At 38.1% G+C, this 24422-nt stretch overlaps 1 protein-coding gene across 1 annotated transcript in view; it reads left to right on the forward strand.

Moving 5' to 3' along the window:
• The window catches only part of GABBR2 (gamma-aminobutyric acid type B receptor subunit 2), a 457140-nt gene that overhangs the window by 314695 nt on the left and 118023 nt on the right, over positions 1-24422 (forward strand). Inside the window, exon 13 of the mRNA XM_030971306.1 lies at positions 12033-12155. Coding sequence (XP_030827166.1) covers positions 12033-12155 — 123 coding nt within the window. The remainder of the gene's footprint in view (positions 1-12032; positions 12156-24422) is intronic.

The following is a 24422-nucleotide window of genomic DNA, read 5'->3' on the forward strand; positions in this document are numbered from 1 at the left end:
ATAAGTATGAATCATGAAGCGCGACAGTTTTCTTTATGTAAAACAAATCAGCTATCCAGATTAGTGTTTACTAGTCATATATTTTCTGTCTCTGATTTGCCAGGATAGATAAAAGTGTTTTTAGGAGTCAGACTGAAAAACATGGCATTCTTTACTTATGTCTTGCAAGAATGACATTTCCATTTTCTGCAGATATAGTTTACAGTCAAAGTATTTTCTTTCTATGGATGCACAGAAAGTAGAAATTTTTGCAAACAATATCTAAACTGACAAATACACAAAGGTAGTGCTACATGAAAAAAGCACATTAATGTTTCTGAATTAGTTGTGCCATGACAGAGCAGACTGGCATTGCAATCAGAGAAGTACAAAGTTCCAAAATTATTTAAGTAGTGTGGATCTTACTCATTTGTGATCACTTCAGTTACTACCTGTATACAAGTATGACAGTAAAATCTGTATGACCTTTAGGCATACCATCTTTGCCTGTCATCCTCAATATTTTCATCAGAAAAATATTTGCCAACAGTGAAATTTCTTCAGAGAGTGAAAGAATCCCTGTGTGGCTGTTGAAAACACTGGTTAATTCATTTCTTGAAAGTGGGTGTTAAGTAAAGGAGAGAATATGATGAGTAAATCTGTTTATCTACATTAGAGAGGGCAAGCTTCTGTACATTTATTGCACACTTTGGTGTACAACATGGCTTTTTGAAGGGATTAGTGGATATCTGCTCCAGTGTGAGCAAATATACAGAATTTTAAATATAATAATAATAATAATAATAATAATAATAATAATAATAATAATACACTCCATATTACTGCAGTGGAAAGTGAAACAATGAGTTAGAGTGTCTTGAATTGGTTGAAGGTTCTCATTAACTTCTGTTTATAAACCTTTCAAAAGTCTATTTTATTTTCAGCCTTTTATATATCCACTCTTCTGTTACTGGAAATTAATAAACAATAAAATTCAGAATATACTCATTCTGTTATCAGACTACTAAGGATAAATTTTGCAAAATTCCCAGAGCTCTGTCACTATCTTTGATCTTGCTAGGGCTCAAAGGAAGCAAATTAAAAATGCATTAGTTTTAGCTGGAAACAGAGGGGTGCAAGGGGATCAATTTTTGTCAAATGGAAATGACAAAACCAGTAGGGGGAAATAAATTATTTTTGAGTTTTGAAGAGGTTAGCGGAGATAATGGAAAGTGAAATAGAATTAGTATTAAAAATAACTGTAACAGTTATAATTGAGGTGCAGCTCTGGTTTTCATACGTCTCCTTTCTGTTGTTTTGGGCTGCAGAATGTCTTGTGTTCTGAGAGAGGTGGGGACTGGTTTTTTGTTTCCCTTGGCAGCAGGAGGGCTGGCAGTGGATAAGAGGAGAGAGAGGAGAGTATCAGTGGCAGGAGGGCATGTGGTGTCCTGGGGAAGCTTTAGCTAGCTCAACCATTTATAGAACGAACCCTTCTGGAAAGTTTAGAAGGATGAGAAGCTGTCCATTTTGGTAGGATCTGCACTGTCTTGGGGTTTTGGGGGTGTTGAAGCACTCCTGCACAGTGACTGCTCCTGTGCAACTTCTGAATGCCAAATAAAGCACAGAATAGTCAGAAATTCAAAGCAGGGATATTTAAAGCCTCCATAAATGTTATAAATTCTGCTCCTACAAAGACAAGCTTTTGGCCATTTGTAGATGGCTACACTAAAGCATGAAGATGATCAAGGTCACAATGTTGCCTTGTTGCATTTGTTGTATTTGACAGTACAATACATCTCAGTTGATGCTGCCACGATAAGCTTGTCTTACCCATAGCAGAGTACACTCTGGCTTTGTCTATTTGGACTTAATTCTTCAACTGTGGCATCAGAGAAGAGATGTTTTATCTTCAATTTTCACTGAAAATAATATCATTGTACTCAATTATTACTACTGCTGTAGATTTCTGGTGGCATATGTCTTTATGTTGACAAAGTTGTTACAAGATAAATACAGAATATAACCACAAAAGGGATGTAGAGCAGCCTCTTTTCTTGAGGCTTGTGCTGCTATAGTTTTGCCAACATTATTCTACCCCTTCACATAAGCATTTCTCTATATTGGTAATATCAAAGGGAAAGAAAGCTAATCAGAACAGACAAAAATGAATTATCAGTCTAACCTGACTCAGCTATGCCTGTCAGGCTGCCATCTGGCAAATTTATTGTAATCCATTTGGCCTGCTAGGCCCTTGTAAGAGTACTGAAGAGAGCTGAGGCCTTCATGCCTTGCAAAGACAGGAAGGAGATTGCACAGATTATGTTTTTGACAGTAGGATGGGGAAGGGAGGCTGGCAATGCAAGGGAACTTCAGGGCCAAGAGACTGGGAACAGGAAGACTGAAAAGGAGAAATCAGGTTTCCTGCCAATTACGTCAAGAGAGAAGCCCGTCCAGATGAAAAAAAAAATAGGAAAATCTTGGGATTATATACTGGGAGAAGATATTGAAGAGGGAGACTGAATTTGGATTAAAATTCCCTTGGAAACTAAATTTCAAAGCCAGCGAAGGCAGGAAGGTCTGTAAGAAGTGATCAAGAAAGCTGAGCATGATGGAATGCAGAGCCTGAGTATGGTATTTAAATGGCAAACTGTAATTGAAGAACTAGATCTGGTTTAAAATTAGATTAAGATTGAAATTTAGAGGCAGAATGGGAGGCCTGAAAAATAGGGATGTAGTCTAGGAAAACAAAGCAGGAATGAGAATGGAGAAAGAGGCAAGAAAAAACTTGAAATTAGGACTGGCCAAAATGATTTTGCAAGAAGTGTGGGCAGAGCATAAAATCTGAACACAGGATTTTTGAATGTTACTGTTCTTCTTTCTATTACTGTGTATCTATAAAACCTGCAGGCAAAATATGTGCCTTGTCTTCCTGTTATGCAGTTGTACAGATCTTGATAGCTTCTAGTGACTTTTAGCTTAAGCTGATGAGGTGTGCAAAGATGTAAAGGCTCCTCTTGCTGATGCATGCAGCTCTCTCTATAATTGAACCCTCCTTCCATTTTCTTTATGAAGAATGGGCTCATGAAAACATTAAAAGTTTTATGTTGTGGCTGAAAAGTCAATAACTGAAAAACTACAGCTTGCTAGGATCTCTACAATGTACATTTCTGCCCCTGTGTAGATTATTAGGACACCAGTGAAGCCTTGCTTTCCTACAGAATGCCACTGTCATGGAGCAAACGTAGTCAGTCTGCTCTGGGCATGCAATAGGACTGTGCAGTAAAAGAGAGAGTTTTATGTTACCATCTTTTCATTCTTTTCTTTAAACCAGAAAATATGCATAATGAAAAAGGCAGTAGGAGTTTTGAGAAAGGTGGTCTAATATATAAAACAGTTAAGTGCCAAATGAAGAAAAATAACTACTTTCCAGAATTATTTGTTATGCTGTAGAAATATCTCTGAGCATATTTCTCAGAAATTATTCTTCTGTTTCTTTGTTTCTGAGAAGCAAATCTAGTACCTGAGTGAAGCAGTGCAGGAATTCTCAGACATTTTAGCTCATTGCCTTCACACTCCATTTTTTAACAAATCTGAATAACTTGTACATTTAATGTTTCAAAAACAGGTGTATAGAAAATTGGGAGGGGTACCATCCAGGCTCTTTCTGGGGATCAGGGTACATGGGCTACTCTGAGCAGGGCCCAATCCTCATCTCCCAAGTCGGGGTGGGCAGCAGCTGGCTGATGCTCCTGCCCTGCACGGTGCCAGCTGCAGGGATGCTGCCAGCTCCTGTGATTGCACAGCATCCCTGGGGGAGGGAGGGGGGGAAACAGAGGGGAGAAAGCAGCTGGAGGCTACACAGTTATGGGTTTATGTGCTGCTGCCTTCTCTTCTCAGCTTGTGTCTGTTGATTGCTATCCCCATCCCTCACTTGGAAACCTCTGTGAGGAAGTTTATAGAATGAATGTCATCTCTGGCTGTAAACTTTCCCGTAAGTTTTTCAAGCCACTCATGGAATTTAGAATTTATTACAATCTATGTTTTTCCTCACTAAAGTCCTGAAGCGGTTTAAAAAAAGTTACCCATTATCTTAATCTTTTAAAAATAGATGAAGCAAAATTCTCCAGATTATGTTGACATAGGGTTTAGGTCAGAACCTCATAGGCCACATCTCATTTATTTACTTAAATCCTATGTAGACGTAGTTCTGAATTAGCATAAATGTAGTTTGTGTTATCTAATCAGTTCTTTCTGTAAATTCTGTTTTAAAATATTTTTCCAGGTCAGTTTTCAGACTGTAAATGTTTATATTTTTTCCAGGATTTTTTTTAATCTTGCTAGAGATTTTGTGTGTATAACAAGAAGTTTTATGATGGATTTCCCGTAGGATACACTTGTTTCTACTAAATATATATGAGAGATCATAAGTCTGGAGAGGAGATGTGTCAAGATCCAAAAATTTGCTTTGGGTAACCATACCAACAGTACAACAATCTATCAGAGACCATCTGCTGAAAATGAACCAGCATATGGATACCTAAAGAAATGTTCAGTGTTATTGTTCAGTCTTTGAGAGTCAGAAAGAAGACAGTTTGAAATTTGCTTATGTTTAGGATTTTTTTTCATTATGAATATTTACCACTGGACCAAGTGATCTCTGATACTTACAGGGCAGTGTAAATTATTCAGGTATGGCTTATGGTTTATTAATAAACAGATACAGTATTTCCTAAAGTGATATAAGTGGAAACTAAATTATTTTTATTTTTTTCCCCAAATAGTTACAACTATAAATTGTAAGTCCAAAGCTTTAAAAATAGTCAGTGTAATCTTAGAATCCAAACTTAGATGTAAAATAAGCATTGTGATTTTCATAAGAGCCGATCAGCCAAAATGCCAACCAAGGAACAACAGGAATCATATTTCTAAAATTTACATTTATATAAATATGGAATGTGAAGCTAAATCTCAAGCTCATGTCACAGAAAGAAGCTGAGCTAATGAACTGTACATCTAGGAGAAAAATCTGCTTTTGAAGTCATTTATGTATGGAAATTTCTGCATGGTACATCTTGGTAAGGGTAAGCCTCAGTAATGGCAAAAACAACAAAAACTCTATGTGAAATGTAAGTGCTCATAAATGGTGCTACAACCATAATTTCTATGTATTATGAGACTATTGGATGACAGAGAAATAAAGAACATGTTGCTATACAGTATGAGGCAATTTATTCCTGAATAGCCTGAAATTGGATTGTAAATGTAATCAAGTGCATTGATGTTCCCAGCTATTTGGTAATGATGAAGTATGCTTTCTCAGAGAATTTTTCATTAAGGAAAATATTAAAGTCTAGGTACTTTAATGTAATATCAAACAAAATCAGAAGATTTCTTCCTGAACATTCAAATCTTTCATGCACTCTTTTTTTTCCTGAAGGGTTGGGTTCCTTTCAACTCCAAAGATGAGAATTCACACCTCTCATAGAAAGTCCTTTACATTTATACCTCTCATAGAAAGTCCTTTACGTTTATTCCATGTGTTCTTGAGCTCAAGTGCATTTCTCTCAAAGGTGAATTTGACCTGCTGTGTTGGTGGGATATGCAGGTTTCTCAAGGCAGCACATCTTGCTTTACTTATGGTTGTAAGCAGAAGTTAACACACTGTTGAGGGTTTTTCCTAAGACAGTTCTCCAGAACACCAGCAAGAATGATTGGTTCTAATGCTGTCAAGTTGGATTTCTTAGTGCCATTTTTAGACTAACATGTTTCTTATTTTTGTCTTTTCAAAATTGTTTTGTGAAAAATAGTCATTTTTCAATATAGATTTATATTGAAAAACAAATTGTGTGCTCGTTATGTTTGGATTACCAATGTTAGTAAAACAATCACCTCTCCAATTCTCTAGTTCTTTGTAGTCATAACTGAGGCTCAGGCTTCCAAAAAACAAGGATTTTTATAACCTTTTTTAACCCATCACTTAATCTCTCTCCATCTCTAACCTCTGGAAAGTTTCTATTTTCTGCTTCCCCTAGGGAGCATCTCCACTAGGATATTCCTCCTTTTTTTTTTTTTATATGAGATGGAAAAGAGGAAAGGTATCTTCCAATTGATTTCTTCTCCTGGCAGCAGGGCATAGAGTCAACACATCCACATTTGCTATAGCATTAATGGGAGAGTGAGTCTGCCCAATGATGCAAGTATCCTAAACAGGAGTCACCAATGAAGACACGTTTTAGAAATATGTGCTTTTGCAGGCTAGTGACTGTAGCTATTTAATTCTCAATACCAAGCTTTTTGATCATATCCAATTGTCCATTATTGTCAGGAGTACCACACACTCCACTATCCTGAAAGGTAGTCACCAAGTTCTTAGACTACAGGTGTCACAGTAGATCCTCACTGGAAACAGAAATGCTGGTTTTTTGTTTTTTTGGTTTTTTTAAATTTATAAGTAGATATACAAGTCTTCTATCAAATCAGTCAAAATACCTCTAAGAGAATAAAACTTAGCTTTTTCCTCCCTGTGACTTACTGGTCAAAATCCTTAATGCTACAACATGTTTTTTAAAATGTAAGCATTCACTCATTAAAACAAATGTAATTGCAGCTTGAGGCATTGCCAATACTAATCATACAATCTATTATAGGAAGTACTCATAATGGCTGTTGAAAAAAACATTGTGGAGTTACTGGGAACAATGCATAATGTGTTTTCAATAGTCCTTTTTTCTCATTCCATTACACAATAGAAATTAAGAGTGTATTACAGTATAGTTCACTAAAATATTAATAGCTTTAATAACTCTAAGATAGAGTCTCCCTCAGCCCACGTAGGGTAAAGTTCACCCACCCACCACTGACTTTGCATCCCCGACCTCCTGGCACCATCCCACTTGTGCCGACCCACTTAATGCAGGGGAACAAGCCCAAGGTGGCCCTGAACCACACTGAGAGACATGAAAGGTTTGTTTATGCAGTGGAGAGGGTATCCTGAAGGCAAGTTCATGAGTGGTTTTATGGTCCCTTTTGCAAGCTCACAGACTTTACAATTTTTTTTCCCTGCAAACTCTATTTTCTTTCTTTCCCCTCCAGTTCAGAGGGGGGACTCTGATCAGCAGGATTTCTGTATGTATCAGGGAGAAGAAAATTTGGTTTCAGATTTCTGAGGGCTTTTGTAATTGATGTCAGCGATATTCATTTATTTGAATGAGGTCTAGGAAGCTTCACAGAGGGACCCTTTAAAGAGAGTTTCTCTCTACAGATTCCATCCCAGGAGTCTGGGGAAGAGACAACTGAAAAAAAAGTTAATTAATAACATTAAGTGTTTATCCAGCTAGTGCCAGAAGGCAAGGGACCACTCTGTCAGCTAGATTAGGCAGGGTTGATCTATACAAGAGAAACCAGAATTTCCTTCTTAAGCAAAAAAGATCCTACATTTTAAATGGAAAAGAAAAAAAATATATTTATATCAAAACTTATGAATAAATGCAAAAGCACTTCCAGCCTATGTTTCTATGAATTAAATTAAAAACCCAACAAACAAACTGCAGAGATATAGCTAATATAGCTTTAAAATTAAAGATATTTTATTCTGATAAATGGAGGTGATCTGGTAATAAGGAAATTAACTCTGAAGAAAAGACAGGAGTAAATTAACTCTTCAGTTGTGCTGGAAAGCTGTTTGTGGAAATCAGAGGTACAAAACTAATGTTGCATCCTGGAGATGTAAGTCTTCATATGTAAGACTCTTTCTTCATGGTTTATAATGGAGTTCAACTTTAAGGTCTATGTCATGAACATTTTCAGAATTGGTTTCTAGATAAGATAAGAAATAACAGAAAGTTTTCCCTAGCCGTAACTATAAAAAACAAACCTAATATTTAGTGACTGTTGATTGCCAAATTTCCAGGTGATCCCACAAACTGATGGATGACAGGGTCATCCAGGACACAATGGATATGCTTTAGAATGCAAATGAAAAAAGCCCAACAAAAGGTTTATGCAATAAGAACCAAATGAACAGTTGAAGTTACTGTGGCAGGTGGTACAGCCTGTGATAGTTCTAGAAAATCCTCAGGAGTTTCCAGGAGCAGAAACTTTATCCCAGAGCTTTAGGCAGATTTTATATCTCCTGTGATCAGATGGCAAGGTCTGTGGAGAGTAAGGACTTTTATCTGTCTTCATGGCTGTGAGTTTTCAGAGTAATTTTGATTTGCCCATACAGTGGTGTTGCTGAGGAAAATGGCCTACCAGTTTTTGTTCTGAGTGAATTTATTTTGAGGACAGATCGCTCCATATCCAGATATATAGTCCAGACTGGTGGCAATGGCATTTATAACAGTGTGCAGATCTGCCAGGATGAGACAGATTCACCTATCCAATCACAGATGGTAGAAAATATGACTCACAGATGCTGCTGTGTGAGAGCTTGGCTTCAGCAAGGATTCAGGAGCACTTGCATAAATGGATTTTATTAGCTACCATGTATTTCTCCAAAGGCTGATTTACTGTTTGCTAGAAAGAAAATGAAAAGAGAGAAAAAATGAGAACCTTCCTCTTAAAGAAAAATGACATTTTTGATTGTGAGGAGCCTCACTAGCTCATTACTTTCTTCTGTCAGACAGAGAATTTGTTGGATGTCTGAGTCAAGACTCCTTCAGTGCATCTGGTGATTCCCGAGGAGTGAATGTGCTGAATTTAAGGAGTTCTAGTGGGTGGGAGTGAGGGCTGGGAAAGCTGGGCTTCCTGCATGTGGAAGGGGAGAACAGCAAGCCTTTTAGAAGTGCTGTTAGTGATATACCAGTGGCATTTCTCAGAGCAAATCTCTTTTAGGACAAGCTGCTAATAACTGGCAGAAGTGAAAAATAATTGGACCTCGGTGTTTTGTTCTGAAAGCTAACATTCTGGTGGAGAGTTCTGCTTCAGAGCTGTATTCCAGCAGTGGTTTTGCCAAGGACAGGGCAGCGCTGTGATGGGTGTGGGAGGCAGCCCCAGTTACCCTGCATTCAGCCCTCTCACCCTGCAGCAGCACCAACACCACTGTGTTTGCAGAGCTCATCACGCTGCTGTAGGTCACTTAGGTTATCTTATGGGCTTTCTCTTGCTTGCCTTCCTCCTGGCTGCCTGGCAGAAGTAAGGGATGAATAATACCTGCTGCCAGTGACAGCTGCTGTTATACAACTCCCCTTCTGTCCAGAAAAGGGCCGAGTAATGCGGGAAAAATTACTCCAAAGGTATCCAAGGAAGAGCTCAACTGTTTGCTGTATCTCTACTCTTACCTTTTTCTAATAACTACCTGTCCAAAAAAAGGTTACCAAACTGAAATACTGATCTGCAGTAGTGCAAGGTCAGGTACAAATGAAAGATGTACAAGAGCAAGGAGAAGTGATGTGATAACATTAGCAATGTGATCATGAATAGGAAGATATTTATTTTGATTCTGTGAGTGGATTATCAGTATTACTACTTTTAATAATATCCTTTCACTCTTTTGCTTCTGGCATTGCTGTACCAGATTGACTAATATTACCAGGGGTTGGCAATTCTGAATTCAGTGCAATCTTACTTTCAATATGAAGATAGTTCATAAAAATATGGAAGACATTGGGCTGCTTACATATCCTAAGTAAAATGTGTGCTATTTCTATTTGAAAGATAAGATATTTTGAGTTTTTGGATTTTTTTCCAAGGAACCTTTTTGGCTTAGAAGAACAGAGGGAGACATTTCTGGCAAGATGCTTTCACATAGCTTTTAGTTTGTCAAATGTATATTTTTAGCTGAAGTTAATTGTCTACACCTCCTCTTGGGGGGCAGGGAGTGAGGAAGGGAGTGGCATGTTTCAGAACACTAATTTTTCTGACCATAAATCTTTCCCAGGATAGGTGGGATGAATTGTCTTTTAAAGGCTTTTGTCCCTGCCCACTGGCTACTGGGAAAGGCTAAACATGTAATAGTTCAACAGCCAACTTCAGTAAAATAAACTACATCAGTTAAAAAGGAAGACCAACTAAAACATACCAATACAATAAATTCCCTAGCCATTTAAGAGAGAGGAAAAGAAATTTGAGTTAAACTGTCAATATTTCATCTAAATCCAAATCCTCTATGGACTTGACTTCCCATTGTTTTCTCTTCCATGTCTCCACTCATACTAGGAGCAGTACTAGGTATGTTTCACTCAAGGTCTGTTTGCAGGCATTACAAAAGAGATTAAAAAAGGAAAAAAGGCTAACCTGTTCCTTTTCAGCTCTGATTGCCAGTTGATAAACAGCTAAAAGGTCAGACGTAGTTCTGTTTTCCCAAAGAAGGCAAGGGACCAAGCTGTGTCTGAGAACCTTTGCTTAATACCTGCTTTCATTTTAGCTTTATGAAGAAACACATTTCAACAGTCTTCCTCCCCCTGCACAGCTCACCAAGGCACCTTTTCCTTGCAAAGTTCTCGTTGCCAAATCATCCAGCAGCAAGACATATCACCATGAAAGCTGCACCCTTCCCTTTCACCTGCCCTCTCCAGACATACCTGTGCTGTCTCAGAATTCTGAGATGGCTGTACTGCTTCCTTGCTGCTGCAAACATGTGGAAAGCATCACTTTCCAGTGCTTTCTGGCAGTGGTAGCTACATGGATTTACATAACTGGTCTCAGGAAATGAAAATATTGTACCGAGTCCTTTAGCTCATTCTGATTTCTAGCCTTTATTTTACTCTTAGTTTATTCCAAATTTTCTATAAAATAAACCAGCAGATTAACAAAAAGTGGTGCACAATGTTTCCGAAACATCTTTCAAAAGAGAAAAGATATCACGCCAAGCAATATGAAAACCAGACTTTCTAACGTTCTTTATACATTTTTTCAAATTTTGTCATTTTCATCATTTCCTTCAGCTTGATAAGAATGTAATGCAAATACAATTTATTCTATGCAGGAATACTAACTTTGCCTCTATTAAGATTAGCTGACACTTCTGGCTTTTTAATGCATTTTTGAAATCCTAATAATTTCATCAAATTGAACTGAAATAATCACAACTTTCTTAAGCTTCTCAGGCTTAATATTTTTGAATATTTCATTTGGATTAAGTCAACTGTTTCCCAGAATGGAAACTTGGAAAAAAAAAGATGTGTATTTGTCCATGTTACAGCAATTTGGCAATAACTTTTGACTACTGGATGAGTGTTCTTAATAATAGAGGTAGATATTAATTAAGAAACCATGACCATGGAATCAAGAACACTGAAATAAAATTAATTTAGGCCTGATATTTCAACATGATTACAACTTTGCAACTGAAATAATGCAATTTCAGTATATTTTTTCTGTGTTGCTATGTGTACAACGGTAGAAATTTCATAGGGATTGCATGCAGTTATAAAAGACTCTAATACATGGTTTGGATTTTTATTTTTATCAGCAACTCTTGTTTTTCTGTTTGGAATCTAAACCCCAAGCAAAATTAAAAGCATGTTTTACACTAGATGTGCATTAAAGCCTCTGACCTTTGTAATATAGAAAAAATATATCATTCCTTCCTGCTCCCTGGGTAACACAGGCAAATATTAAACACATGGACACAAAAAAACTCCAAAATAAACTTATGATAACTTTTGCATTTTCCACATGCAAGAAGGTTATGAAAGAATGAGCACTAAATCTTAGTGAAAACTACCTCAATGCCTTCTACTCTGAGAGGCTGATGGGCATTTTCCACATCTGCATGCATAAACACAGTAGTGGCTCTGTAGAACATATTTTTCTCATTTTCCAGGAGTTAATATTAAGCCTGGATTTCAATATAAATGTTTGAGAGTCTTCCCAAAGTCTTTTTAGAAGTGGGAAAGCACTTCAGATACTTCTAATACCCATGAAATGAACTAAAATAATTTGTCTTGCTTTCATCTTTCTATATTTATTTTCTTTGTTCATTGTTAAAAACCTTTACTTTTAGCAATGTGTGTCTTTCTCCCTATATAGGAATAAAGCTGTATAGGGTCTATCTGTGGCTCATGGGAATCTCCCTACTTCTTTTTCTTTTTTTTTTTTTTTTGTCTCTCCAGATCATTAAAGACCAGAAGCTACTGGGGATAGTTGGAGGGATGCTACTGATTGATCTTTGCATCCTGATTTGCTGGCAGGTTGTGGATCCTTTGAGGAGGACAGTGGAAAAGTATAACATGGAGGTATGTCCTCAAGCCCAAGTAATACTAATGGTTGCATATCAGTATCTACAGCTTTCCATAAGATTAAGCCAAAGATGCATTAGGTAAAATGAAAGCAAGTCAAGCTGTGTATTTTGGGGGAGGAAGGGTTCTGGTTTTCAAAACCAAATATAAAAGAAACAACTGCAACCAAAAGAAATCGTGTATGTAGTTGCAAGTGCCACATTTCTGTCACTTGTGAGACATTTTATTTTCAAGGGTTGTAAACACAGGAGAGTCCTCTGCTAAGACTCTCTATTAGAGTCTGTTGCAATAAATAATAGATTATCAGAACCCATTAGTGAATTTCTGTAAGAGCTCATTCAGGATAAGTGCAGAAGAGGTCACTGCTTAGACTGCATTCTTTGTGGAGATGCTCAGGAATTATGCTGCCTACTGCTATATTTATTTGCAGTAATTTTATGTGCTACACCCATGCTGATTGTTCCTCTCTTAATGGTATTCCCAGAAAGGTCACACGAGCAATTTTGATAGGCAGGAGGTAATAGCTTAATGCCAGCTGTACACACGTTCCAACACTCTGGTTGGTTTCTAGAAGTGGAGCTGAAGTAGAGCTTTCTGGACAAACTGACAGCAAGAAACATGGCAGCAACAATTTATGTCTAGGAAAAAAACATCTGTCTGTATGTAGATGTGCATTGTTTGAGAGTTGATTGCCTCCAACACGGCACCTGGTGATATCTGAAAACTAGATTATATGTGGACAATCTAGAAGTGTTAGTCTCTTCTCCTACACCTGGCAATCAGTAAGAAAAAGAACAATTGTTTTCTCTTCTGATGTTAACATTTGCAAGAAAATATATACCATTTCACTCCACTGCTTTTACTTTGTTCTTACTTTGCAGTGTAGCTCTGGAATTTTATTAGGAGAGACTTAACTTTTTTAGAATAATTTGTAGAAGATACCTTAGAACAATGCCTCTTAAACTGCAAGGAGATTTCTTTGAAAAAATAATCTAAGAATCTGAAAAGATATGTCTCAGTCATTCCCTAGAGTTTGAAAGACTTCCCAGTTAATACAGTTGTCAATAAAAAATAGAAAATGTAGCTGAAATTTGTCTGCTGGAGACACTTCTGGTCTATGTGTATGTAGCTTGAAGCCATAGCAGCTTGTTGAGAACCTTGTTTATTTCATTTTGCTCCAATTGTATTGTAAGTGATATTGTCAGTATCGTTAACATTTTCTCTGCTCATCTGAACCCAAACATATTATGACAAATAGTCACAAAATCCAATTAAAATAATCTCAGATAGAAGGAGTTTTATTTTTTACTTTAGTTTAAACTAAAGAACCTGATATCTAGTCTTATTAGATTCACTTGAGTATAACGTCCATGGACAGCAGCAATAACTGTGAAGTTAAACCATAAGTAACATATATCTAAAAAACAATGTTTACTGTAATTTTAAATGGTTGCAATTTCCCTCTGAGCTTTTCAGTGTATATTCTTTGATCATCTAATATATAATGCTAAAAACTTTGTGTGTTTTTTCCACATTTGGGGCTTTCCAGACCACAGGGCTGCACACCAGTTTCCTGAACTTTGCATAAGAGCTGAAATTCTCCTGCAATTATATAAGCCCATGCAAAGTGACACTCACTGAATGCACACATGACAATGTTTGATATTTTGATCCCTCAGCATAGAATTGACTTGAACTTACTGTTAGAGCTCTTAGCTATTACTGTAAGTTGCGCAGAATATTTTTGAAGCTAATGGATTTGGGGTGGGAAGGAAATAAAGGTATTGTGCTAGCAAATGTGGTCATTAAACTATTGTGTGCGCATAAAATATGTTACTATAAAAGCAGTGAGGTGAACTGCAATTTATTTTCCTGAAGCACTCCTCTTTGGGTCTCAAAAAGTCTTGTGTAAAAGTAAATGACAATTGTCTTTGCTGCTATAATTATTATTGTTATTGTTGCTGTTGTGCTTTTTTTTTTTTATTTTTAGGTTGCTAAAGTTTAATGGTGAATTCTTTAGTTGAGTTTGATGAAGCACATATTATCTTTTCTGTGTTTGAAAAATAATTGCCACATAGATAACACTACTGGTGGCAAGTTTCTCTTTTATTTCAGGAATACTTTGTAGTAGATATTTCTTGTCCCACTTGATTCTGTGAAATAATTTTAAAGGGATTATTTCTGTCAGTTAATGCTAATCCAAATGATAAAGATTAAACTAAATGTAGGCTCCAAAGTTATGAATGCAATCAGTCATTGTAGCTAATGAACCATTTGAACTCTGTTTATGAATACTCATCAGGTTCCTACATGATAGTTCTGCATTTGGCTTCTATCAGGTGACCCTCTGTTAGTTGTGTCTTCATAAGCTCATGGATCAAAGGAACCAAGACAAGAAACCTATACACTGGTAATGTCCTGTGCTGTTTGCTGTTATTCACAAAACAGTTCATTTTAATAAAACAACAGCAGTAAATTATCAAGAACTTTTAAAAAGAGTTCTTAAACCCAGAACTTTAAAATCCAGGCTCCTTTTCTAGAGTTGTTTGCAAAGTCCAAGCAACCCATGCCTTATAAGCTGAGGATAGGCAGTCTAAATCTAAAAATACAAAGGGAAGTGAAGTCATTTTTAGAGACTTTCTGGCCATTACAGAAGGCAGAAATCCTTTGGAATGTTGGATCTGTCAGTTTTCAGACCAATTTCTGGCATCCTGACCCTACAGGTATGGTTTCTTTAGGAAAAGCACATCTGTGGCTGCCATAAGACACCACATTAAAAGTTTTAATGACTGAACCAAAAAGCATCCATATCCTCCAGTCAGCAGCAGGGGAAGTAGTTTATGGTATATGGACAGTAAAGTTGCTGGATAAAAGAAAAGAGGTTAAAGGCCAAGGCAGGGACAATGTTAAAACTTCCCTAACTCTACAGTGATCTGCTAAGAACTATAGCAGTGTCCCTATGTACTTTTCCTAAGAGTGCTGTAGGCTTGATTTTCTCATAATGCAAAAGCATTTGATGACACAAAGGGCTTCTAATCTTCAAGCAGCAGTGTAAAAAAAAAAAAAAAGGGAATTAATCCATAATGTTACCTCTATTCATCTGTTTTCCTAGTTTCCCTGCATGTAACATTTCTCCTTTTGCTAATTTTTCAGACCAGTGGAGAGACCAATCACTCTTTTTCCTCACTAATTTCTTCCTAGGCTGAACCAGGAATTTGCTTTTCTCATCATGATTCACCTTTTTTGTCATAATCAAAATGATTATGCTCAGATCTGAGCCAGGTCCCTGCCAGACTGTTTCTCCCAGTCATGTGAACTGGAGCTCATCCTTCCTTCACTGCCTCACTGGCTGGCCTACCCATGAGGGACTGTGGTGCTTCTGTGGATGCTGCTGTAGAGGAGATTTGCAAGGCTCTACCATTGTTTGCTTTTTGACCTGCTTTCTTAAGAAGGCAATGTTTATGTGCTAGGGTGGTCTGTGTGATTTTTTTTCCTACTGCCTAACAAACTTTGCCTGTTTCATTCAAATCTGACAAATTTGAGCAGATACAGCTCTTAAGGACATAGGACCATTACAGACTTGCTGGAAACAGCCAGCTCTGTGGAGAAGAGGTTCTGGTAGTGTCTCCTCTAAGAGAAGGGTCACAGAGTGATTTTATCCCTTTGTCTAAAACCAGATATTTTAAATTACTTGCTACAGGGGATCTTCAATCTTAGCTGAAGAGAATCCAGCCACAAGAAAAGAACACTTAGGAAACCAGCTCCCTCTAATTTCAGTTGCTCAGCTGTGTTGGAATGAAACCACAGTCTGAAACAGCAAAATCCTTTAGAAAGTGCAGTGTGTGCAACAGCCATGTCATAATTCAGTCATGTACTTAGTGCAGTTGAAAGGGTCCATGTGTACACATGCACTCACACTCACCTCTTGCTCACAATTATCTCAGCTAGTCAGAGCATGGCACTGATAATGCCAAGGCCATGTGTTCAGTCCCTGTATGGTCCATTCACTTAAGAGCTGGACTCAGTGATCCTTGTGGGTCCCTTCTAACTCAGAATATTCTGTGATTCTATGGTGTAGTAACTCTTTTACTCTAGAGTTCAGCTTGAAAACCTCTGACTGGCTTATCTTCTCCCAACACAAATATCCATGAAACAGATTGGATCTCTGTGGCCTTGGAAGGTAGACAGTGATAATAATTAATAAGTAATAACTTGTAGGGGAAATGGACTACCTTTTATAATTCCCAAGGTAAAAATATCTTGCATTAGTGTTAGATTCAATGAAAGTAGTATCTTGCATACTGGATGCCAATATTTCATGTAAAATTTTAAAACATTTATCCAGGGCAGCAGCCTTTGTATTCTTTGATGTCTTAGTACCAATTAAGTAGTTATTTCTGTGATGTTTCCTCTTATGCATTCTTATGATAGCATTATCAATATTTAAAAATAAACTTCATTCTGGTATCTGGAATACCAGTATTTAAGGTTTCACCCTAATTTGTCCTGGGATGGTAATAAACATGAAATAGAGAAAAAAGTCTGAATGAGATGCCATTTTAGAAGAGACAGAAGAGAAAAAGAGATCAATGAGACATGTCCTATTTGGGCTTCTAGCATTGATATAAATGTAAAATGCAGAAACCAATATGAGGAAACCTTATATGAGGATGTTGTAATAACAAGAATACCAATATGCAGGAGAGATTAGTCGGCCATGCCAGTGTCAGAGTAGTGCAGTATGTTAAATAAAACTCAATTTATATTACCAAATTAATAATTTCAGTGAGTGAGACAGAATTCCTATGTATTACAAGTGTATAACAATGCTGCCAGATACATATTACTATACAACAAGCCAGAAGTTCAGATTTGACTGATATGTTGAGGGACTCAAAAACATTGCAAAACCAAAAAAAAAGTGCTGCTCAAACTAACTCATATGTAGTTCAACAGATTAGAGAACCCACAGACAGAGACTTAACCCTTCATTTCATTCTGAATAGCACACAGAATCCATTCCAAAATCTTGATATCTGAATGAGTTTTCCATAGCTACAAATAAATTGTTCTTAGTTTTGATAGCTTTGAAGAAGCAACAAACAAAAAAAGGTCTGTAGAGCGGTACTCACATTCAGAAAGCAGAAGAACATTAAATTAAGGATGAGTCTTAAAGAGAGGCTAAAGAGTAAACTGTAGAGAATTAAGTCAGGTGGTTTAGAGAGTATTAAGAACTTCATATGTAAGACATAGAGTAAATTCATGCCCCACATCAAGTAAGACTCGAAAAAGAAAAAAACTCAGCATGACAAAACAGCAGGAAGATACCCTTCAAAAAAATAAAACTATGTCCCAATGGGGAAAATACACAGAATCATAATGTCTGGTAAGTTAAATGTACAAAAAAATAAAGCAGTCTAAAAAAGCATCTTACAATGAATGAAAAAGAAAAATATAAATCTTTCTGTAAATACCAGTAGCAGCAAGTTTGCCATGGAATCTTGGGAATAATATTTAAGCAGAGTAGAAGATCATTATTTGTAGAAAATAAGGCTATGTGGAATGATTAAATGATTGCTTTGCTGCTTTGTTCAGAAAAATTCTTAGTGGAAGGATTTGTGGAGATTGCTGTGCTAGAACCCTTTTGATGAACTCACTGAAGAGTGACTGGAGTTGCTGGTAGGAATAGGGAAACTGATCAGAAATAAATCAATGGAAAAAGATTCTATTCTCCCAGATTTTCTATAGCAATTCAAAAGAATAATTGTCAAACTACTGACAACAGTATGTAATCATTAGCTCAGAACTGCTTTGATATCTGAGCAAAATGTTGTGAATATCTTGCCATGTTTTCAAGACAGAGTAGAATCCTTAAATTTGTAAGTTAATGTAGTAGACCAACTTATAAAAATTATAATCAGGAGTAGAATTAGAAATTGATATGCTACATTGAGGAGTAGTCGACATCACACTTGAGAAGGAACAAGTCATAAAAACTTGGTGAAGTCCTTTGAAGAAGCCAGCAGACATGAATAGAAGCTGACATAGCCAGCTAGGTCTCGAAAAGGACTCATCAATTTCTTTCATCAAAGGCTCTCACAGAAAGGAAATAGACATAGAATAAGAGAGAAGCCCTCAAATCAGTATGAAGTTCTTTAGAATAAGGAAACAGAACTAAGAAATAAATCAAAGTTCATTTTCTAGTAAGGAGGCATGTAGCCAGTAGAGTCCTTCAGGACAAGTTCCAGTCTTTGTGCTGGTATCTGTATTGTTCAGTGGAAGAGGTTATATCAAGTTATTTCAGAAAATATAAATGAGGGCTGACTGAGAAGAATTTGGGACAGACATTGCAAAGCTTAGCATAAAGTGAAATGCTCTTTCCTTATTGCAGCTGCAGCAGTAAAAATAAATGTTGTCTTGTTTGTGATGTAAACTCTTTCTGATATAGAGGAAGGTGAAATTATAGATTTAAGTTCAGCTAGAGGAAACCCATAAATAGATTAAATAAATTGAGTACATCTTACATCTTTCTAAATAAGACAGAAAAGCCTGGCTTAAAACAATTATAACTGCCTAAAATTTTCATTTAAATAACTGACCCAGAACAAAATCACATTAGCTGGCTTGACACATCTCTCAGAGCACCCAGATATGTTGAGTATATCCTCAACAAATGGATGTAAGTACAGCAGGACTGGAGGAATAAATATTGTTCCTGGGTATCTGATTGTCTTTTCTGTGGGACTGCTCTAAGAACCTGAAGAAATTAATAGTACTGAGCTGTTACTTGGGCTGTACATTAATTTAACTATATATAGATATACAATTCTAAAAGTTACTCACAATAGTAATTCAAGGTCAATGGTAAGTGAGAGTTGTGTAAAAATTACTGAGGTGGGATGTAAAGAATACTCAGGAAGGAGTGCATATATTATGTGTGAAAGTCCAAGGTGAGAGTCCAAGGTGCTATACCCTGATGTACTAGTTAACTACGAGCTGAGGTCATCAAGTATAAAACATTTCCTTAGGAAAGATTTTGTCTTTTAAAATTGCTCTGTCCCTACATTTTTTTGATGAAAGTTATGTGAAAATTTGGATTTGGCTGCACAGATGTAGATATTTTTATTTAATATCCATTTGCATTAATAACACTGCTTTGGAAAATACTTTGGTCCAAAATGATATACAAAGGAGTGTGAGGTGGGCTGCGGTGGGGGGTGTTAATATTCACATGATAACATGGGAGTAACATAGGTATGGAATTGGTGAAGGCGTCTGGTTCAAATTCATGCACTCAAGCAGATTTTTGTAAATTCTTTGAAAAAGATCAGATCATGTTCTTTTCTCTTTCTGCATATGTATATATGCATAAACAGATGTGTTTATGGGGTTTTGTTTACATTGTGCTGTTCAGTCAGCTAACAGCCAGATTAGAGAGAACTTTGTTAAATGTGTGATGTGAAATGAAGAATTTAATTGGCTGAAGCAGTTTCTGCGGCTGTTCAGCCTAATGCAGGTCAGAGCTTGTTAGTCAATTTGCTCTCTGTATATCGTTACGCCCATCTGTTGCCCCTACTATTTTTTAAATAAATTTAATTTCTTTCCTTCCAATTTGAAATATTACAGACTGTGGGAGCCAAATGCCTCCTAAATTCTGCAGCCTGCTTTCACACCCTGCCATTGTAGCTCTCAGCAGGTGGCCTGCCAGGAGTAGCTGAAACTGAGAGCCCTTACTTGCATCTGCTGGGACACTCTGGTGGCTGGCAGGTGCTCCAGAGAGAAGGAAACTGAATGTCCATAAAGTCATCTGTAAGCCTTCTAGCGGCCCAGAGGATCTAGCACAGGTCCAAAGAAAGAGTAAATACTAAAGAGTAAAAGCTGGTTTATTTCTCTCTTTCATTTGACATCAGTTTCCAAGGAAACAGAACAAAACGTGAGAGCCGGGAGCCAGCAGCTGAGATTGACTCAGCTGGTGGCTAGTCCTGCTTCTGTTCCCATGGAAACATGTATCAAATTGGCAAAAATAAGGAAATAGGGCAGGGTCAGTTCTAAAATGGCAGGATGAATGGCTGCTGCTTAACAACAGCTACTTAACAAGATGAGGCTTGCTGGTACTTATTCCTCTTCAATACACAATTTCAATTTTAGTTCTGCCTCCCAAAAAACCAGCACTTATAAAGTTCCTACCTTAGGAATGTAGGAACCCCTATCATGGACCAGACTTGTAACTCCTCTTGTCCACCACCTCATTTAAAACAATGACTGACCCAAATACTTTCAGAGGTGGGTGCCAAAAATGTGTAGTGCACATCTGAAAGTTCATCTGTCACGCTTGAAAATTTGAGCTGTGATTCATAATGAGTAGTAACTTGAAATGAGCAGTTGTGTATAACTCATAGTTCTTATACTCTCACTAATTGAACACTTTTGTTATTCTCATAAATGTCAGGGAGTTTTGACTCTTGCAGACTTTGCACAGATAAGAGTAATTGCTAACTAGACATGGTGTGAAGAACTTCCTTTCTCAGTTTTGGAAAAGTTGCTTTTCAGTCTCATTGAACATACATTATTTTTTCTTTTAGGGAAAAAGAAGAGAATTGAGTCTTCCACATTTCCTTTGGCAGCACCAATCATTACTATGCATCTGTGTTTACAACCTTATTTTCCTCTTTTCTCTTTGGTAGATAGTCCCAATCTTATTAAGCTCTTTTTCATGTGACATGGAAACTCTAAAGCATCCTTTTTAGTTAGGATGACTAATATTGCATATTTTAGAAGATCTGTGTAATGTGTTTTATCTATTATTCATCCTCTTCCATATATTTAGTGTATTATTTTTCACTGTTGCACACCATTGAACAAAATTTTGGGCTTCACTGTCAAAGCGATTCCCAGAACATTTCCATGAACTAATTATGACTCTGAGAAAATGTGTAAGTAGTTCTACTGTTTTTACAGTACCATTACAGCTGCTGAAATCAAATTCCACTTGTCATCATATGGCCCACTCAGCTACACTCCTCACATTTTCAGACTCAATTAACCTCAGTATTTTTGCCTTGGTATTTTCATGGTTGTGCTTTTGGGCAAAACTGATTTTAGTATGGAACTGTGGTTCTTACAGAACCATATATGTGGTTCTGCATCTCTTACAGAGTGGAAGTATTATTCTGGAATATAGAAGCATGATAGTGGAGGGCTGTCATGGTTTGACACTGGCACAATGCCAGTGCCCCATGAAAATATACCTCCCTGGTGTTTGCTGTGAGATGTGACCAGGAAATAAGCAAAGCAGGCCTCTACCTTAGAAAAAAAAGTTTATTAACTAAACTACAAAAGGGAAACAAACCACACACACACACACACACACACACACACCTGGAAAATGAAAACTCCACAAAAAGCATTTCCTCCTCCCCCCCACCACATTTCCAATACATCTTCCAAATTTCAACTCTCCATCCATCACCCTTTAAATACTCAATTCCAGTCCATCAAGAGGAGAGGAGTCCTTCTTGGGGCCATGGTGACCTCTTCCTTGCATGCCCAGCGCTCTCACCACTGGACAAGGACCAGAGCTGCTTCAAGGGTTATCCTTTTAAGGGTGCTTTGACCAGTTCCAAAAAAAAGCACAGTTTTCTCTCATCTCGGGACCTCTTGTCCCCCCCATACTTGTCTACCCCCTGGGGCCGGGGGGTCTCCAAAACTGAACCCTCTCAGTTCTGAGCCATCGCCTCCCCCCTGCATGCAGCCTCTGTGTTGCGAGGAAGCACGGTTCTGTCCATGACTGTACCAAAAAGAGTCCAGCAACCAGCTACTCCATCATCTCTTTCCGGCCTCTTCTTTACTCTCCCAGCCTCACTCACTGCTCCAACTGTCATTCACTTGCTCATTTCTTCTTTATCATCCACTCCATCTCCCCTCCAGGAAAGGTCCAAATGCTCTGTGAGGTCTTCATTGTCCAGAAAGGGGTTAACAAACTCCTGCACTCGGCCAGGCTCCTTCCCTGCTGCACTCCCCCCTTCCCCCTCCTTCTTCACAGGCCGATATCACTTCAAGGCCACAGGCCCGTACCAGCTTTCTCTCTCGTCTTCTAGCTGGGGGCCGGGGTTGCTGCCCAAATCTTCTCGGGGCCTCTCTCCCTCTGTCTCTCCTGGGGGGGGGGCTGCCCAACGCCTCCTGGTGCCCCCACCACCCTTCCATCCTGAGGGGTCAGGCCTACCTCTGCCGGGCGCAGGTTTTCCCCTCCCCCGCCCAGCTCAAAGCCGGGCAGGGGAGGCCTTGCCTCTTTGCTGGCCGGAAATCAAAGAGAGAGCCCAAGGGAGTGCTCTGCTTCTAACCCCTGTGTTCTCAGAGGCGCATCCACCCTCAGTGGCCAAGCCTGGTGTCAATTTAAAATCTGAACACCTATTGGCCTCTGGCCACTCCATTCCCAGAAAACCTGCTTCCTGTAAACCCACGACAAGGGCTTTTGTTATATAATTATTGTTACTTGTGCTACTGTTATGTAGTCACATTTCTGGCCTGTCACTGCTACTTTTCAGTAGCTGCTCCAGTTCTGGGGGTTCTGCTACCAGAGGTACCCAACAGGACCCATCCTTTCAACTGCTTTTGGAAATACAGACTATTGTTCCCTCTTTGGGATTTTAAGGCATAATCCTTAGTCCTCAGTGAATTAATCTATTGGAGGAAAGGAAGTCAGGTGTCAGATATCCAACTCCAGCAAGTCAGGACACACACACGGACCCAAGCAGCCGTTCACCACTTACGATAGCAGCACTGCTGAGGTTGCTGCGTGAGACAACCAGAGAGTGATTCACCACCCAACCATCATTAAAAGCAGCAGACACATCATCTGTCAGGAATACCTGGCTGCTTCACACAGAAGGCACTGTGACAGTTTTGTTGATTCATTGAGAAGGCTCAGTATGTGATAGACCCAGTGGCACGTCACTTTAAAGTTCAAATGCATTGGATACAATCATTCCGATTTATTTCTCTGAAAACGGAAGCCAGAGCTAAACTTAACCCTGATTTTATGCTCCTTCATAAGACTACATTGTTGGTGTAGGACAGCACTGATATTTTGGCAGTTAGGAACTGCCTACCAAATACAAACATAGCTGGCTTTGGGATATTTCAGCATTTGTTAAGCATTACGGCATTAGCGAGGTCAGAGAAGCTCTTTTCCTCACATGCTTACCTTCTTCTTTCAGAGGTAAGTCTCTATGAGATCTCTGGACATATTTTCACTTAAACTTCATATTGAGTGTCAAGATTTACAGGCTTTATAAGCCAGACAGGATTTTTTTGCTCTTTTCTTCAGTGATATGAGTTGTTAATATCAGAAGTGAAAAAATACAAGGAAACTCTTCTCTCCATCGGTCACCAAAACCTGATGAGGAAAAACTTCCAGAAAACAGCCTAGGAACTGATTAATCTTTCTTGCTGCATTTTATCCTGGGTACTTAATGTTTAACCCTTTCTAGCATTGTAGCACCTCTTGTTTTCTGGAAGAAACCACTGTATAAGAAAGACAGACATTAATGCTTATGCCCCAAAACAGATGCTGATATGGATAAAAAGAACCATAATGAATTACTCCACAAAGATTTTATTGGTCTCTGCAGTAGAGACCAATAAAATCTTTCCAGCAGACATCTCTGAAAATAGGGAATTCTCCATTAAAATAGCTATTTAGGATAGAAGATTATCTAATGTAATTTATACTTTGGGGGAAGAATATTCTCTTGTTCCTTCAAGTGTTTAAATAGGCTGATACTGAAAAGAAACAATCTGGATATCCCAGAGCTTCTTTAAAAATATTCTTTCAATCCTAAGCAACTTTATGGAGAAGGCAAGCCTCTAGCTTGTATTATAGGTAATTATAGGCAGTATCATTTGCCTAGAATGTCCTGAGTTCTGACCAGCAAATTGTACTGGAAGGATTAAGGGTAGTGATTGTCAATTTGGAAAAGCAAGCCACAAGGAACCTGCCACAAGATCCTTATTCAGTGCTTGACTATGAAGTAATGCTCTCTCACTCAAAAGGAGCACCTTGGCTTTGCACTAAAACCACTTCAGTGCTGCTCAAACTTAGCAGGAACTGATGTGCTTTTCTTTCGAGGTGAAGTGGCAGGTGGAGCACTTGTGTTTGCAAGTGCACCCAGGGAGACAGGGAGAGCTGCTGGACAGCCAGGGCACACACACATACCGGCAGTAAGCAGATGGCAGAGTGCTGCAGACTTGACCCAGACTTCATGC

Source organism: Camarhynchus parvulus, chromosome 2, assembly GCF_901933205.1.
Source record: "Camarhynchus parvulus chromosome 2, STF_HiC, whole genome shotgun sequence".
Lineage (NCBI taxonomy): Eukaryota > Metazoa > Chordata > Aves > Passeriformes > Thraupidae > Camarhynchus > Camarhynchus parvulus.